General features: G+C 36.8%; 1 protein-coding gene across 5 annotated transcripts in view; it reads right to left on the reverse strand.

Moving 5' to 3' along the window:
* Positions 1-4,601: 4,601 nt before the first annotated feature.
* LOC134223805 (protein Teyrha-meyrha) overlaps positions 4,602-17,421 on the reverse strand; it is a 105,506-nt gene continuing 92,686 nt past the window's right edge. For 3 of the 5 annotated variants that reach the window (XM_062703011.1, XM_062703009.1, XM_062703013.1), the window contains 7 exons: positions 14,989-15,215; positions 14,711-14,902; positions 6,533-6,845; positions 6,186-6,438; positions 5,914-6,121; positions 5,758-5,832; positions 4,602-5,435 (listed from right to left, as the gene is read on the reverse strand). In XM_062703011.1, coding sequence (XP_062558995.1) covers positions 5,364-5,435; positions 5,758-5,832; positions 5,914-6,121; positions 6,186-6,438; positions 6,533-6,845; positions 14,711-14,902; positions 14,989-15,215 — 1,340 coding nt within the window. In that variant the 3' untranslated portion in view covers positions 4,602-5,363. The remainder of the gene's footprint in view (positions 5,436-5,757; positions 5,833-5,913; positions 6,122-6,185; positions 6,439-6,532; positions 6,846-14,710; positions 14,903-14,988; positions 15,216-17,421) is intronic. The other 2 variants (XM_062703010.1, XR_009982726.1) reach the window with 2 other exon arrangements.

The raw sequence follows: 17,421 nt of genomic DNA on the forward strand, positions 1-17,421 counted from the left end.
AAGATGCTTCATCTGCTTGGCGAAGCCAACGGAAATGAACGATATAGACAAAGTTCGACAACTTGAAGAGGACAGGGAAGCATTTCAGTATAGTCTGTCGCCTCTGCACGCATGGATAAGATTTTTTTAGTACTTCATCCATGTAGCATATCGACTGGAAACGTAAAAATGGCTGTCACGCGGTGAAGATAAGGAGAACATGTTAAGACGCAAAAAGAATATTCAAATGCGGATTAAGTTGGAAATGGGTATGAACGTGGATAAACCCCGGTCTGGAGGATCAGGAACGTCTAACACCGAAAATTTGGCTAGAATTTTTTTTGCAAATGCAGAAAGAGTAGCGGAAATTACTGGACTCGATTGCAAAGCTATCCAGCGTTGTAGAACGATTCTTCAATGCACGGCGTCGGGTTATGAAATTGATACTGTTTTATTTGATAAATATTGTATTGAAACAGCTCGCTTGCTGGTAAAGTTGTATCCGTGGTATTATTTACCAGCAAGTGTACATAAAGTTTTAATTCACGGGTCTTCCATAATCAGCCATTGTTTGGTGCCGATTGGTCAACTGTCTGAAGAAGCGCAGGAAGCCAGAAACAAATATTGGAAAAGGTAATTTTCTTACAATTTCTGATATGAGCATATTATTTACATAGTTTATCCGGTAAGCAGATATCGAGAACTCAACACCCGAAAAACTTCAAGACAAGCAACGAACCGTGATGCTTTGAATATGCTACTCGTTTCATCTGATCCGTTTATAAGTAGTATTCGCGGATGGCCCAAAAAAGCAAAATATTCGTTTTCGGAGGACGCAAAAACTCTTCTGAAGAACTTTTCAAATAGCAGCATTAACAGTGACAACAGTGGCAGTGGAAATAGCGACAGCGATTAGCGAATTGAATGCTTTAAAATGATTTTGTGCAGTATCTTAAATAAGCAAAGCAACTTCTTGAATTCATTTTCATTAATACACTTCTAATATTGCAATAAAAGTTATTTGTTCAAACATGTCTTACATTCGCTTACAACACGACAATTTAAGTATTAAATTAAAATCCATTACTTTTACTTTGATATGCGTATGAGATTGTTTGCCACAATTTGCCCTATACTTAGTTACAACTACATTAAATATGACTAAAAAATCCATTAAAACTGTTATAACTTTTTTATTTTTCAAGTTTTTAAGGTGCAATTACCACCAAACGACGTATTTTGTTATTATCTATAACTTTCTAGAACATGCAAGAAATGTAGAATCGAAAATAAAAAATCTATGATGGAAAAACTATTTTTCGGGGGTTGTCGGAGTAAAACGTAATAAATCTTCAAAAGCAATGAAATTAAGAACTCGGTGTCTTCGACAAAGTTTTTCAGGAGAACTTTTACTACAACTTTTGTGAAGACATTAACATTGTCCATTGTAAAGCAAAAAAAACAAAATTTTTATCTCACTTTTAGGGGGATTGATCAGTAAGCTAAATACTTTCAAAGAAGCGCATTTACTTACTGATCAAATGTCTCGAAGAGACCGTTACGCTAAATTGCATAATAAAGGTGATATTAATTAAACGCGCTTAAAACACGGTTTAAGCCACTGTGCATTGTGGTGGTTTCTGATGCTTGCAATTACGGTTTAGGAGGTGTAATAGCACATGTTGTTGGCAAAGAGGAGCGTCCAATAAGTTTCACTTCTTTCTCATTAACCGATGCACAGAAATCATATCCTATATTGCATTTAGAAGCCTTAGCGGTGGTTAGTACGATAAAGAAGTTTCATAAGTATTTATATGGGAAAAAGTTCACCATCTATACAGATCATAAGCCGTTGATAGGTATATTTGGAAAAGAAGGTAGGAATTCTCTGTTTGTGACTAGGCTGCAGCGTTATATCATGGAGTTGGCAATCTACGATTTCGATATCATTTATCGCCCTTCCTCAAAAATGGGTAATGCGGACTTCTGTTCGCGTTTTCCGTTACCTCAGCAAGTTCCACGGACCTTACAGCGAGACTGCATCAAAAACATCAATATAACAGGAGAATTTCCTCTAGACCATGCACTGATCGCAAAGGAAACCAAAGTAGATGATTTTCTTCAGCAGATTATCACATTTTTGCGACATGGTTGGCCCAAGAAGCTTAAGAAGGAGTTCAGGGATGTTTACTGCAATCACCAAGACCTGGAGGTAGTTGATGGTTGCTTACTCTTCCAAGACCGTGTTGTAATTCCGTTGGAATTGCAAAGATCTGTGCTAAAACTCCTCCACAGAAATCATGCTGGCATCACCAAGATCAAGCAGTTAGCACGAAGGACAGTATACTGGTACAGTATAAATAGCGACATTGAAGATTTTATAAAAATATGTCATGTTTGTAGTCAAATGGCTATACCTACGAAGAAGCCATTGCAGAGCAAGTGGATTCCTACAAGTCGCCCATTCAGTCGGATTCATGCAGACTTTTTTTTATTTCCAACAAAAAGTTTTCCTAGTTATAGTCGACAGTTACTCGAGGTGGCTTGAAGTTGAGTTCATGAGGTATGGTACCGATGCCAAAAAGGTTAAAAGCAAGTTTTTGGCTATGTTTGCCAGGCTTGGACTTCCTGATGTTATTGTAACGGATGGTGGTCCTCCTTTTAATTCAAGATACCTCATAAATTTTTTTGAACAACAAGGCATCGAAGTAATAAAATCTCCGCCGTATCACCCCGCGAGTAATGGTCAGGCTGAAAGAATGGTTCGAGTTACTAAGGAAGTATTGAAAAAGTTTTTACTCGACCCCGAAATGAAGGTTTTGGATGTTGAAGACCAAATTTCATGTTTCTTGTTTAATTATCGTAACACTTATTCTGAGGACTCCCTCTGAGGTTTCCCTCTGAAAGGCTTCTGACCTTTAAACCTAAAACAATACTAGATTTAGTCAACCCTAAGAATAGATTTAGTAGACAATTGACGTCTCATACTAATGAGACAGGTGTTAGTTTTAAAAATGACGCAGGTGACCAACCTACTAAAGACGAATTTGCAAAGTTGCACACTGGTGACCCTATATATTATAAAAATTTCAGACCAACAGACATTAGAAGATGGTTGGATGCAGTGTTTTTAAAAAGGCTCTCCACTAATGTGTTTCAGGTTTCTGTTGATGGGCGGACTTACACTGCCCATCGCGAACAACTGAAGTTTAAAGTTCATAAACCTACAATTTCTGTTTGCCAATGGAAAGAGAGCAGAAAACGACCAAGGGAAGAGGTAGACGACAGTTTTGTCTTAGATAGCAGTGACGCATACGGACATGTAGCAGATTCGTTTTTGTTTGATCCACTAGCGCAGACTGACAATAGTTTGTCATGTATGAAAGATGTTGGCAGTAGTTTGCCCTCTCTTCAATCATCTGGCAGTAGTTTGCCCAGTAACAGCGTTGAATCCACACATGTTGACAGTCATCCTGAGGAGCCAACAAGCGTGGAGTGCTCCAGCAAAGTTTTGCATTCGAATTCAAGAGGCACTCGAGAATTACTGCTTCGAAATACGAAAGGACATCAACAATCTCACTATGGAACTGACCGATCAGAAGTTGCAGAAAATGAAGCGGTCAGCCATCGAGAAAATTCCAGATCTAGAAGATCCTGTCGAACTAAACGTATCAAAAGAGATCCTAAATTTTTATATTATTGAATAACATTCAGTCCAATTATTGTATTATATTATATTAAGTGAACTACAAGAAAATAATGAATTACTGCAAATATTTGAATTATATAGCGTAAATCTCAAGGAGGAAGAACTGAGATGACTACTACTGTGTTAGTGAGTGACCTGAGTTTAAGACTTTATCGCATCTTGGTAACTGTAGATTGCAAATTTTGGACTCAAAAATATTTTTCAACTTGTTTTGTCATTTCTCCGTTTATTAATTACGGAAACAAATGAAAAATATCAAATTTAATGGGTAACATCACTAAAAAATTTGGATCTGAAACGGTTGAAATATATATCAAATGCATCTATAATTATTTAATAATAACATGTCCGAACTCAATCGAATTTTATCTCGTTAATCTAAATAAAGATACGAATGAACACTTTTTACTTACATGCGATCACACGGCAGGTTGTAGTAGCCATTATTAGGAAATAACAAGCGCGTCATTTGATGTGCTATCCGATTCTCGATTTTATTGCACTGTCTACAAAACAAGCGTCATAAAACGTTAACCGTCATTTTCTTTCCTTTTTCTAATATCAGACGAACAACTCTGTTCTACCATATTTACCTTGTTGATTGAACGACTTGAAAAGAGTTTATTGGTGGAAGCTGAGGAATTCATATAGGTCAACTAAAAACTAATGCAAAAAGTAAATTCGATAGCTACCTGCGTTTTTGTGAAGTTTTAGACGGGCGAAGGGTGATCTATCCATAGAATAACAACTTTATTGGTCTCTAAGCCACCGAACAAATGGAGCTTTCCCGCATAGGTGTGAAACTGTGAGTAGGTTTGTTCTTCCGGTAGAATTTGCTTGAACTATGAACAATGCTTTCGATCAGCTGGAATTGCTTCCATGGACTTCTTTTTCGGAAATAATGAAAGTAATAATTTTTATTTTTTTTTTGATATTTTATTGATTTTTAATTGAGAATTTTAGCTTCATGAATTCGACATAAACAATTAATTTTGTTGCCTCTTCCGCTTATGTTTTTGGTTTGAATAGAGATTTTTTCCTTGACATATTTGCTAGACTGTTGCTAATTATGTGAAAAATATTTCTCTTGGAAAGGGGAGAGAGTATCATTACGCTATGGCTGCTCGCTACAATAATTTATCTTAGAATATTAATTTCATTAGAGCTATTTACACAACAGCATGGATTCGGATGATTTCGGCTATCAGCTCTCCATGATTATTTAGTATTAGTATGTATAGAAATAACAATTAAGCTTTGTTCACGTGGCTCATTCCCTAATGTGGGTGTTTACTTTTATAAAGTGGCTGATATCTCATGAATTTCACTGGCTGATTATGGTTCCGATCACTGGACATATTTTATTAATTTACATGTAAGGTCGAGTATGATTCGAACGATGTTGCCCGCATGAGTGGATAAGTTTTCTATGTGATGTAATCAAATATTTATTGCACATTTTGGATTCATAATTTACTCGAAAGATGATTTCGTTTATGATTAGAATATTATTCATCAATCAAGATGATCAAATTCATCATTCTGACAGAGCTCATAGTTGAAAGCGGAAAGTTTTCATTTTATTATTATACAAATATTTACTACAATTCCAAGATGAATTTTTAATCAAAAAATAAATACAAGGAAAATAAAATAAATAAACAGAAGACTTAGCTTACGCATAAATTTTCCTAAAGTCGGTGTTGGCGGTGATAATTTTGCAGCGTGGGCACGTCTTGGAGGATTCCTGTGTAATATAAATTAGATGAATAATTTTTAGTTTAGTAAACTTCTTCTGATAGTATCTTAAAGAAAATAGTATTATTAAAACATGCTCGGTTTATTATTATGCTCGCTTTATTTTTTTTAGTGAAAATGATATGCAAATCATTGAAAACAGCCAATTATATGGAAAACCAATCCTCAATAGAACTTTCTCTGATGTTTCATAATGTAAACTGAGAAGTTATATTTTCTTTTACTGCAATATTGATCTTTAGATGAAGTTCTTTTAGTTCAAAAAAACTTGTATAAGAATATTTCGAGTTAAACTTTCTTTTACTACATACCGTATCTGTGATCCAGCACTCCTCGCAAAGATAGTGACCACAAATCTTCGAAATAATCAGAGCTTTACACTTCTCCTGAAAATTGAATAAAAAAAGAGCAAAAAAATGTATGTTAGCACATAAATGACATTCTTCTTTCGGAAAATTTAATCTAACCTTACATATGAAACATTTGTAGTGCGGCGAACCTTCCAGCTCTCGTATCCTAGCTTTGAGTTCTTCGAGGACCTGTGCTTTGGAGGCAGGTTCCGTCGGCTCCGAAGTGCTCACGTACGAATCGGAGTTAGGTGTTGTTCCGGCCGTTCGTATCGTCATCGAGTCCGTAGCGGAATCGATTTCCACCGACGAGGTGGCTTCTTCCGTGCTGTCGGATGATGTTTTATGTAAGTGAAAGTTTTCTAATTTGTTGAACCGGTATGGGCCCTTACCTATTCTTGTCGTCACGTGCCATACCCATTCCGGGGTTTCCATTGCTGGGATGGCTACCCAGCACAGTAAGCGTCGTTTGTCGGGGCCGCTTGATGCACTCGTCGTCGTCCGTGTTGTCCACTATGACCTCCTCGTCGTGGTCGGTAACCATGTCCTGGCTATGGTCGTGATCTTGTTCGTAGTCGACGTCGATTCGCTGGTCGCTACTGGTTGGAGTCACCCGGGTGATCGAGTTGTCGGAGGTGGCCGTACCTACGCGGGGTGAACGACGTAAACAAGCGGAAATCAAGCTTCACTTCAATGAAGTTTCCAGCGACACGGTTGGATTGGTGGATTGGTTACTTACAGTTCAGGGGTAGATTGAGCCGATTCTTTCTGTCCCAATGGGGCACGATTGAGCTAAGTGATGTGATAGCGCTTTCTTCCATGGGGGGAATCTTGGTCATCTGAGGGTCTTGCTTGATAGGGGGGTTGTTGTTGTTATTGTTGTGCAAGCTGTTGTTGGTATGGTGAATCACATTGGAGGTCATATTGATGGCTCCATTTGAGGATTCATCTCCGTAACTCTCAACATCAACAGTTTCATCTTCATCCGGAGCCGAAGATTGATTGTTGCTCTGCTGTTGCGGATGATGTTGTTGTTGATGTTGATGCTGCTGCTGTGGATTGTAGTAATAGCCAGAAAGTGAATGAAAAAAACATTAAAAAGAAACAAATTAACTTTCAAATAAAAAAAAAATATGACATAGTCTATAAATGCATAAAGCTTTGGAAAGCTCATGTAGGTAATTTATTACGACGCCACGCTAATAACCAGTGTATTCCAAAATGTGGCAACAGAGCGCTGAAAAGTTGTATGAGCTTACCTATCCATCACTAGCGTGACATGTCTCATATGTCTATAGATATGGGAAAATTGACCAGAAAATTTTGAGTTTATTCGGCAGATGTGATAGTGGCACATCGCAGGTGGACCGGCAAGGAGGCATCCAGGACCAGGATGCGACCTACAGGAGTAGGTTCCAGCGGAGCAGTTCCCGGTGACATTACAAGACCAGTGAGCAAGCGGGTGGCACCGCCCTCTGCTGGTCAAAATGTCACCGGAGGAAGCAGAGTTTCCCGATGGTAGCCATTGGAGAGTAAGCGGGTAGCACCGCTTTGTACTCTGCCTTTGGAATGCCATCTGAGGTAGCAGAATCAGTTCCGATAGAGGCGGATAACTGATATCCCTCCCTCATTCGGAACTTAGATTGTTCGGTCGCGACATGGCGCAGAAGATAGGGGAATAGAGAGAAAAGATAGGAAATGAAAGGAATAATTCTACTTCGACGGAGATGGGCGAAGTAGAAATGTAAATGGCCAGAAAGAAGCTTCGGTGGAGATAGACGGAGCTTCGAAAAAAAGGAAACCATAAAAACAAGAAATGTACTTTGACGGAGATGGGCAAAGTATGTGAAATAAGAAAACAAAGGCAAAAGAAGGAAGAAAAAAAATGAGAGACTTTTATACTTCGAGAGAGATAGGTGAAGTATAAACAAACAAACTAGAACAAGACCTAAAGAAAAGATGGATTGTTTTCATTTGAATTAGACTGGATGCATAAAGCTAAATTTGAAGTATAAATTGCAAACTGAGTTTTTGGTAGTTTGGATTTTTAAATTCAATTAGAGATTTACGTAGTATATTTTATTTTGGGATGAGGAATGACAGCAAAAATAAAATAAAAAAGTATGGCTTGGATTGAATAATTGAATTAAATTATCAGATCGATTGCTAAAGATACGGTGGCATGACCGAAGAGGAGTTGAGTAAGAGATTTTGCTTACGCTTTTCATTCGATGTTGAATATTTTGATTTGTTAATCGTATTATTAAAGACTCGAATAGTTAAATTGGAATGATTATTCTGATTCAGCATTTGAATTTGGATGATCAATTTGATTTGCTTATCGATGTTATTTGCAAATATTAGGATTGCATATTGACTGATATCTTGGATAGAGAACCGAATAAGAAAAAATAAGATTTCATAATTAGTATAATACAAGTTTAGATTGGGTATATGGATATGTTGCAATACTACAATTTTCATTGAATGTGTGTTTGAATTGTATATGCATTGAAATCTGATTGGATTTTCATTCGATTACATTTAGATTCGATTTGAAAAGATTTGAATTGCATTTGGATTGGATTTAGATTGAATTTAGATTGTAGTTAAATTGGATTTAGATTGCACTTAGATTGGATTGAATTTGGAATCGATTTGAATTTAATTTTTATCGGGATTGGGTTTGGATTGTATTAGCATTGAATTCGAATTGTAATTAGATTGGATTTGGATTGCATTTGGATTGGAGTTGGATTGGATTTAATTGGATTCAGATTGGATTGAATTTGAATTGGATTTGTATTTGAATTGGATTTGTATTTGAATTGTATGTGCATTGAAATCGGATTGGATTTTCATTCGATTAAATTTGGATTCGATTTGAATGGATTGGATTGGACAGGATTTAATTTGGATCTGGATTGAATTTAGATTGGATTGAATTTGGAACTGATTTGAATTAGATTTGGATTGTATTTGCATTGAAATCGGATTGGAGTTGTATTGAATTTAGATTAGAGTTGAATTAGATATTAATTTGGAATTGAATTGTATTGGAATTGGAGTTGGATTGAAATTGATTTGTATTTTGATTGCATTTTGATCAGGTTTAGATTGGATTGAGTTTGGAATAGATTTGAATAAGATTTGCATTGGATTTTCATTGATTGTGTATTGGATTTTGATTGGACTTGGAATAAATTACGATTAGATTCGGATTGGCTTTAGATTGGATTAAATTTGGAATGGATTTGGATCGTGTTTGGATTGGATTAGGATTGAATAGGATTTGGATTGGATTTGGATTTGGGTTTCAATAAGATTTATGTTGGATTGTATCTGGATTTCAATAGGATTGGATTGTTTATGGATTGAATTTGTATTTTAATTGGATTAGAAATGTATTTGCATTGAAATCTGATTGGATTTAGATCAAATTTGGATTGGAGTTGAATTTGGATTGGATTTAGGTTGCATTGAATTTTAAATAGATTTGAATAGGATTTTTTATTTGGATTCGATTTAGTTTGTATTTGCATTGAAATCATATTGGATTTGGGTTAAATTTGGACTGGATTTGGATTAGATGTGGATTGAATTAGGATTAGATTTATATTGATTGGATTGAAATTGAATTCCGATTTGATTCGGATTGGATTTGGATTGGAGTTGGACTAGATTTGGATTGGATTTTGACTGGATTGGATTTAAATTGGAATGAATTATTGGCAGTGGCTGATTTTATACCCGCCGCTGGCACCTCCAGGCGCTATTGTATATGGGCAAAATAGCCAGCATAAGTTAACCGCCAGAAATTTGTATGGCGAAAGACATCTAACGCGGGTTTTCTCAACAACAGGAACTTTTCACGAAAATCTATTTGGTACCAGTCATGTAGGAATGTGTCTGCTACTACGCCTACCAAATATTTTTTCGATAAAGTTGATTATTTTCGAGACATTAAACCTTAGATGCTTTTAGCCATACTGATTTCCGAAAGTTAACTCCTAGTGTGCCGCTGTAAGCACGCTCAAAGCAGGCGATTCATTGAATTGCTTTTGAATTGGATTTAGATTAGATTGAATTTGGAATATATTTGAATGAGACTTGTATTAGGAATGGATTTGGATTGTAGTTGTGTTTGATTCGAATTAGATTTAGATAGGATTCGAATTGGATTTGGATTGCAATTAAATTTAGATTGGGTATATGGATACGAGAATTGAATTAAAGATGTGAATTGAAGATTTGTATGAATTGGATTTCCTGATAGTTTTCTCTAGCAACGTTACCTACCGCATTTTAAAGCGTTTCGGTTTTATCTCTTGGAAGACTGGACTGGAGATTTGTAGCACAGATTTTATTTGAATAAATGTATAAGCATTGCCGATTTATATTAGTGACTAGTCGACCCAGCAGACGTTGTCCTACATAGTAGGCGAAAATGCGCTTTGTGAGTGAGCCCATGCGAAATGGCCATACGAATCTTTATTTTAGCATTTTATGATTTACTCAACTTAACTAATGATTTTAGACTGAGGAAATATCATATAAACCCGTCGGAAACTATAACGAATGTAACTGTTCAAGGAATTATGCGGATACGAACACATACCATTTCATTTTTATTATATAGAAGATAGAAGATAAAGAGTATGTGTTGAAGATTGAAATTCGTTATTGACACCTGTTCGCCTTAAATAGGTTTGGAAAAGTTTAATTCTGAGTTTTGATTATAGATATAAACTGAAGAAGAATTTGTACATATTGAACAATTGTTCCTTGGATAATTCTATAGGATATTGATATGAATATTGAAAATATGATCATCATATCGTGAATTAAAATTTATAGAAGATTTAAAATGGCAGATTTTTACTGAATACTAGTCGAACCTGCCCGATCTTGCACGGGTTGTTTTTCATTTGTCCTAAATGTCAATCGTTTGGTCGTCGCCCTCTAGATCGATTTCAATTCGAGCCTGATGGTTTTCTTCAGAATTCATTGAAACGTAGAATTTTTACATTCGTTCGACTTTCCCAGCAGAATTTTCCATCTTCTTATATGCATAAACACAGCTGATAAATTGGGTAAAGTTTCTATTAGACACATTAATTGGGGTATTGGTATTATTCGATAAAATTGATCTGATTATTTTAATGTAAATTTGTATTGGAAATTTTGAAATGTGTTAAACTGTGATAAGAGCATTCTTCAGTTAGCAATGGCGCAAGATTGATAATTCGGATGTGGAAAATTAGATTCTCATATTGTACAGTGCTTTTCAAAATGATAAGACCACCCATAAATTTAGAGTTTTACGGCAAAAGATTATTTTCCGATTTTTTCTTCAAATGGCATATTGAAATACAAGAAAAAATAATTGTTTAAGGTAACAAGTTCATTTATTTTGTTCTTAAAACTAGTAATTATAGCATATTTTAAGAAAATATGCTTTTCAAAATGATACGACCACCTACACTCCTTGATGTATTATTGGTAAAAAACAGTAACAAGAGTAATTTAATAATCCGCGGCACCTCCAGAACGGCTTATTGTCTGGAACAAACGGTTCGGCATACTTTGGACCAGCTTTTGCAGTGTTCCCAGCTCGATGTCTTCCCATGATTGAAGTATAGCGGCTTTGAGCTTCTGGATTGATGAAAATTGACTAGTTTCAGCATAAATCTTCCGCACCATAATACCCCAAAGGTTTTCAATCGGGTGTAAGTCGGGGTACCAAGCTGGCCAGTCCAAAACATCATTTTTTTTCGACCTTAACCACGCCATTGTTTCAGCACTGGTATGAATCCTGGCATTATCCTGCTGAAAATCAATTTTGCCTTGCGTCTCCTACGAATAACGGGTAGCAAACTGGCTTTGAGAACATCTATGTAGTCGGAACTTTTCATTTCGTGCGAAACAAAATGAATTTTCAACTTTCCGGGCGTACTAGATGCACCTCAAACCATCACAGATCCGCCCCAAAAGTTTTGCTTCAAGAAAAATCGTGGTTCCTTCCTTAAGTCCCGCCAATAGCCATTAAACCCATCCGGACCGTCTAGGTTGAATTTTTTCTCATCCGAGAATATCACCTGTGAAGATTAAGAATATTAAAAGTAAATAATTAAACTTCTAAAGATTTTCATTTTTGAATAACACCTAGAAGTTCCTTATTCTACCTTTTTCCAGTCCTGTGACATGTTCCGGCGCGCAAATTCCAGTCGAGCTTCCTTGTGTCGAGTTAACAAACGAGGAGCACTATTCATTTCGACCGCGAAATGTTTGGAGACTGTTTCAAAGTCCTCCAAACAGTCGAAATAGATGCATCAAGTTGAGTTCGGCTCGAATTTGAGAACAGCTCTTCGTGGAATTTGATGCTTTGCTCACGACATGACGCTCTTCTCTAGCAGACAATTTCTTTTTTCGTCCTGGACTCTTTTTTTGACCATACGACGCGGGGTTTTTCAGAAAATTCAGGATCACACAGTGACTTCGTCCAATTTCTCTGGCAATTTTTCTGATTCCCCATCCAGTCTTTCTAAAAGCCAGAATTTGTCCCTGTTCTTTCTCACTCAATCCCTTCTGCCTTCCCATTTTGAACAGAACTATTCGACAGTTTAAAAAATAATGGTCAATTAACACAAAACGCAATCACGGTTTTACCTTACAAAGTGGTTTTATCTTTTTGAAAAGATATATTTACTGTTTTTCCCTATTTCTACGACGCGAATAAACAAACACATCCCTTTTCAGTGGTTTGTGTGTGTTTGTGTTAATATTCATCAGTTGTCACCAACAGATTAGGGTAGTTCCATTTAAGTCGCAAAAAAACATGAAAATCGAGGGTGGTCTTATCATTCTGAAAAGCACTGTATATAATGTTTTCGTTCAGTATATCATCTATGCCACCAACGTAAAATAAAAATCATGCGGCAATGACTGGCATTTGAAGCTTTCAACTAATGGTAGAACGCTCATAGAATATTATTCTATAAAGTTTTGGATCAAAATTTGGATAAGAAATATTGGATTGAAATTCGGAGTTCTGGATAGCTGATTAAAAAAAAATATAAGCTCTGAGGTTTGAATTGTATATTTAGATTGATAATTTTGGATAGTTGGTAAAATTTGGAGAATAAATTATTTTGAATTTGAATAAATTGCAGATTTCAGATTGAATGTGAAACTTGAACGTTACTAGATATTATATATTCAAGGATAAAAAAAATGAGGTTGATATTTGAATTAAGATTTGTATAAAAAATGTAATTTAAAATGATAATTTGGAACCAAATGAGAATAAATTTGGAAGTGGATTTAACTGAATTAGGATTATAGCTATATGTAGCTATAGCCCCTTTTACCCTTATAGTCATTGAGACAACAGATGTCAACAGACAACAGATGACAATTGTTATGAAATAAATAATAAAATAATAGACTAAAAATTTGAAATAATTTAGAGGTAATATTGTGTTTATATGGGGCCCTCCTTAGCCGTGCGGTAAGACGCGCGGCTACAAAGCAAGACCATGCTGAGGGTGGCTGGGTTCGATTCCCGGTGCCGGTCTAGACAATTTTCGGATTGGAAATTGTCTCGACTTCCTTGGGCATAAAAGTATCATCGTGTTAGCCTCATGATATACGAATGCAGAAATGGTAACTTGGCTTAGAAAACTCGCAGTTAATAACTGTGGAAGTGCTAATTGAACACTAAGCTGCGAGGCGGCAATGTCCCAGTGGGGGGATGTAATGCCAATGAAGAAGAAGATTGTGTTTATATTGGCTATAGGCTCGAACCAGATGCTGTTAAGATTAGTGTAGAATTTGGAGTGTCGTGCAATCGGAATGAGTAAGGTTTGAAGTATACATGATTTATATTTTGGATTTGAATGAAATTTGCAAAGCATAATTGTTAGGGTATGGAAATATTCGTTGTAAATATATTTGTCAATGGTGATGGATTTGTATGGAATCAGATTAACGATCGATTGGGAATGACCTTGACCTGTAGTGAACTGAATATAAAACATAAAAAAATGTTCATGTTGAATATGCAATCAGAGAGTAGAGGAGAGGTGGATTGTAGTAATAGCCAGAAAGTGAATGAAAAAAAAAACATTAAAAAGAAACAAATTAACTTTCAAATAAAAAAAAAATATGACGTAGTCTATAAATGCATAAAGCTTTGGAAAGCTCATGTAGGTAATTTATTACGACGCCACGCTAATAACCAGTGTATTCGAAAATGTGGCAACAGAGCACTGAAAAGTTGTATGAGCTTACCTATCCATCACTAGCGTGACATGTCTCATATGTCTATAGATATGGGAAAATTGACCAGAAAATTTTGAGTTTATTCGGCAGATGTGATAGAGGCACATCGCAGGTGGGCCGGCAAGGAGGCATCCAGGACCAGGATGCGACCTACAGGAGTAGGTTCCAGCGGAGCAGTTCCCGGTGACATTACAAGACCAGTGAGCAAGCGGGTGGCACCGCCCTCTGCTGGTCAAAATGTCACCGGAGGAAGCAGAGTTTCCCGATGGTAGCCATTGGAGAGTAAGCGGGTAGCACCGCTTTGTACTCTGCCTTTGGAATGCCATCGGAGGTAGCAGAATCAGTTCCGATAGAGGCGGATAACTGATATCCCTCCCTCATTCGGAACTTAGATTGTTCGGTCGCGACATGGATATGAAAATTTATGGATATATATTATGTTAACTAATTTGATTACTATTTCAGTAAAATTTGAGACAAATTGTTCATTGGCAACGGCAATAAGTTTTTGAAATACGTATTGTTATTTACGATTACTTCACAATAAGGAGTTATAGACGAGAACTGACGTCTAAATCAATTTTCGGAGATTTTTTTTTTACTTGTTAGGAAATGCTCATAAACCGATACTAACCTTCCGCACACAATCTTCAATGTGTTGGGCAATTTCCTCCTGCGTCCGCTGCAGCCGCCCGTGACACACTGGACAGGATTGGCAATTGAGGTTACCCAACTGCAGCCCGAATCCATCTTCGCCATCGAATTTTCGCTTCCGTAGCTTACCCCGCAGGCGATCCTGTCGCTTGTTGCGAATATTTTTAAACGTCTACGCGGAAAAGATAATCAAATTTGGAAACTGTGTTACAACTCCAATCGGGTCGGAAATTAGGGTGCAAACGGCCAGATACATACCTCCCAACGGCTGGTGCGACCTTGGAGGGTGTTCTGCATGGCGTGCATGTCTACGCTAAGCGTTCGTCGTAGTTCCAGCCGCTCTGCTGCTGAACTCATTTTGGTGAGGCGTGTCAACTCGGCGGAGAAATGGGTCTCTAGGTCACTTGGTGCAAGCTGGATACCGCAGATGGGGCAAGAGTTTGGCGGGGGAGTTCCCACGAAGGTCTTCTTGGGAGGACCGATTCCTGTAAACGAAAAAGGTTGACACTTTGAAGCTTATATACACTTTTTATGCACAAGAATAAATTTTAGAACAATTTAGATTTTAGCTTTTGCTGCTATTTTGGTTGAATTCGTAAATTTTTCATCACCACACGAGGGAATACGGTTTTGATATATTCAAAAGGAGATTCACTTATTTTGCGTTTTCATACAGCGTGATGTGGTGAGAGCCGAAACTCACCCTATATAAAATTCAACCGTACAACCCATTCCGATTGATTGATGACAATTCCAGTACAACTAACATTTGTGCATTTCTATTTCAAGCCAATGAATTAATAATGATGTTTTAACCACCACGTAATTACCGGGAAACATAAACTTTTAATTAAAAGTTAATTAGTTTTTAATATCCGATTATCTCACTTGGTGGTCGCTGAACTATAATTGACGAATGGCTGACGCTTTTATTGGAGTGATTTGATATGAACATTTGAAAAATGTGGTATAAAAATGAATGATTCCGCGATTTACTACACGCCGCGAAAATATTAACACTGTCACAATCTCCCTTCCAATTCTACATGTTTGAATCCAAATGACTAAAACACGCCAATTACAGTTAACCGCAAAACATGTTCTCTATCCCAGAACGATTGCAGTTCCGCCGTTCTTTCTCTGGAGCGAGTGACAGTTTTCTGCGGTTGATTTTTCAACTCCGAGCCAGCCCCCAAACAATTTCAAATCTCACATGCCAATGCGGCCAACCGGAAGGGAAGGTGTGAAATCATTCCAATCTAATCTGCTGCTGCTGCTGCCGTTGCTGCTTTTGGCACTGACTTTAATGAAAAACTGACCCCTCTCAATTTCAACACGCCGTTCGTCGTGGCATTTTTGAAGGGATTCAAAGCTGAGTTCGGTACCTTCGAATGAAATATACGTGTTTGCGTTGTACCCAGCGGTTGGGCAAAAACTGAGATCTACATCAGGATTGTTAACAGCAATTATCGTAATCGTCTTTGCTGATGGTGATGGCTACTCTATGGGCAGTAGGTACGTGGAGGCAATCGAGCAACCACATAGTCGTGTCGGTTGGCCACGGAGAGCACTATAGTTACAAACAGAAAATGCGATTCTTTTGGATTAGCATAGTGCTTCTAGGGAGAATAAATCTAACGTGAAAGTGTTTTATGTTCCGGACCATTTGTGCACTTGTCCGTACATGTGATGCTGCATTTGTAGTGACCGCCTCCGTACAGATTTGGGCGTTTTTCGGTGAAAGGGGAAATAGTGAGGTGTCGCTGGATAACTACTGCTAACATTATAAATTTTCCATGTTTTTTAGCAGCGTGGGTGCGCATAATCCTTAGTTTGGTGTGGTAAAGAAGTTCTTGAAAGTAGTAACACATTAAATACGAAAAAGTAATTAATGTGATATTTTTTCTGTGATTTTTATGTTTTGCGATCATTTTCTCATGTATTTATTACAAATTGCCAAGATTTAAAATTGTCTTACTTCTAAACTATACTGAATTTCGATAAAATCAACGATGATCTGGATAAACGCTTTTGCAGAGCAAATATTCTTATTTGGATTATTCATTTGGCCACATTACGACCAAAGAGTGTGGCTATCTTCGAACGTTGAAAATGGGATTAATTACGATCTCCTTCAGTAGATTTATGAAAGATTTATTAAAAACAATGAGAGTGTCAGTAAAATTGAGCCCCTAGTTATGGTTATTGCAATGATATTTCCGCTAGAAGTATAGATCCTCAAAAATATAATTTTCTCGAAAATAGCATTGTTCTGGAATTAGGATTTGTTCGAAAATTAGATTTCTCGGAAAAATTGTGTTTCCCAGAAAACGACACATCTACGAAAATGATAATGGCCCGAAAATAACATTTTCCTTAAAACACAATTTTCCGAAAATAACATTTTCCCGAAATTGATATTATCCCGAGAACAACATTTTGCCGAAAATTTTATTTCCCCAAAATAACATTTCATTGACATTTTTCCCCGAAAATAACATTGTTCGGAAAATTAGTTTTTGGGGAATTGTCGTTAATAGTCGTGTGTTCATTATGTCTAACGTCCATTATGTCTAACGGTACTCATTCTTTGATTTTTAAATTTTTGAAAGGATTGCGTCTGAATTTTTGGATGGAATAAGTTTAAACTGGAATTCCTGTTAGTAAATCGTTCGAATTTTCGGAAAGCAT

The sequence above is a fragment of the Armigeres subalbatus genome, chromosome 3 (assembly GCF_024139115.2).
Source record: "Armigeres subalbatus isolate Guangzhou_Male chromosome 3, GZ_Asu_2, whole genome shotgun sequence".
Lineage (NCBI taxonomy): Eukaryota > Metazoa > Arthropoda > Insecta > Diptera > Culicidae > Armigeres > Armigeres subalbatus.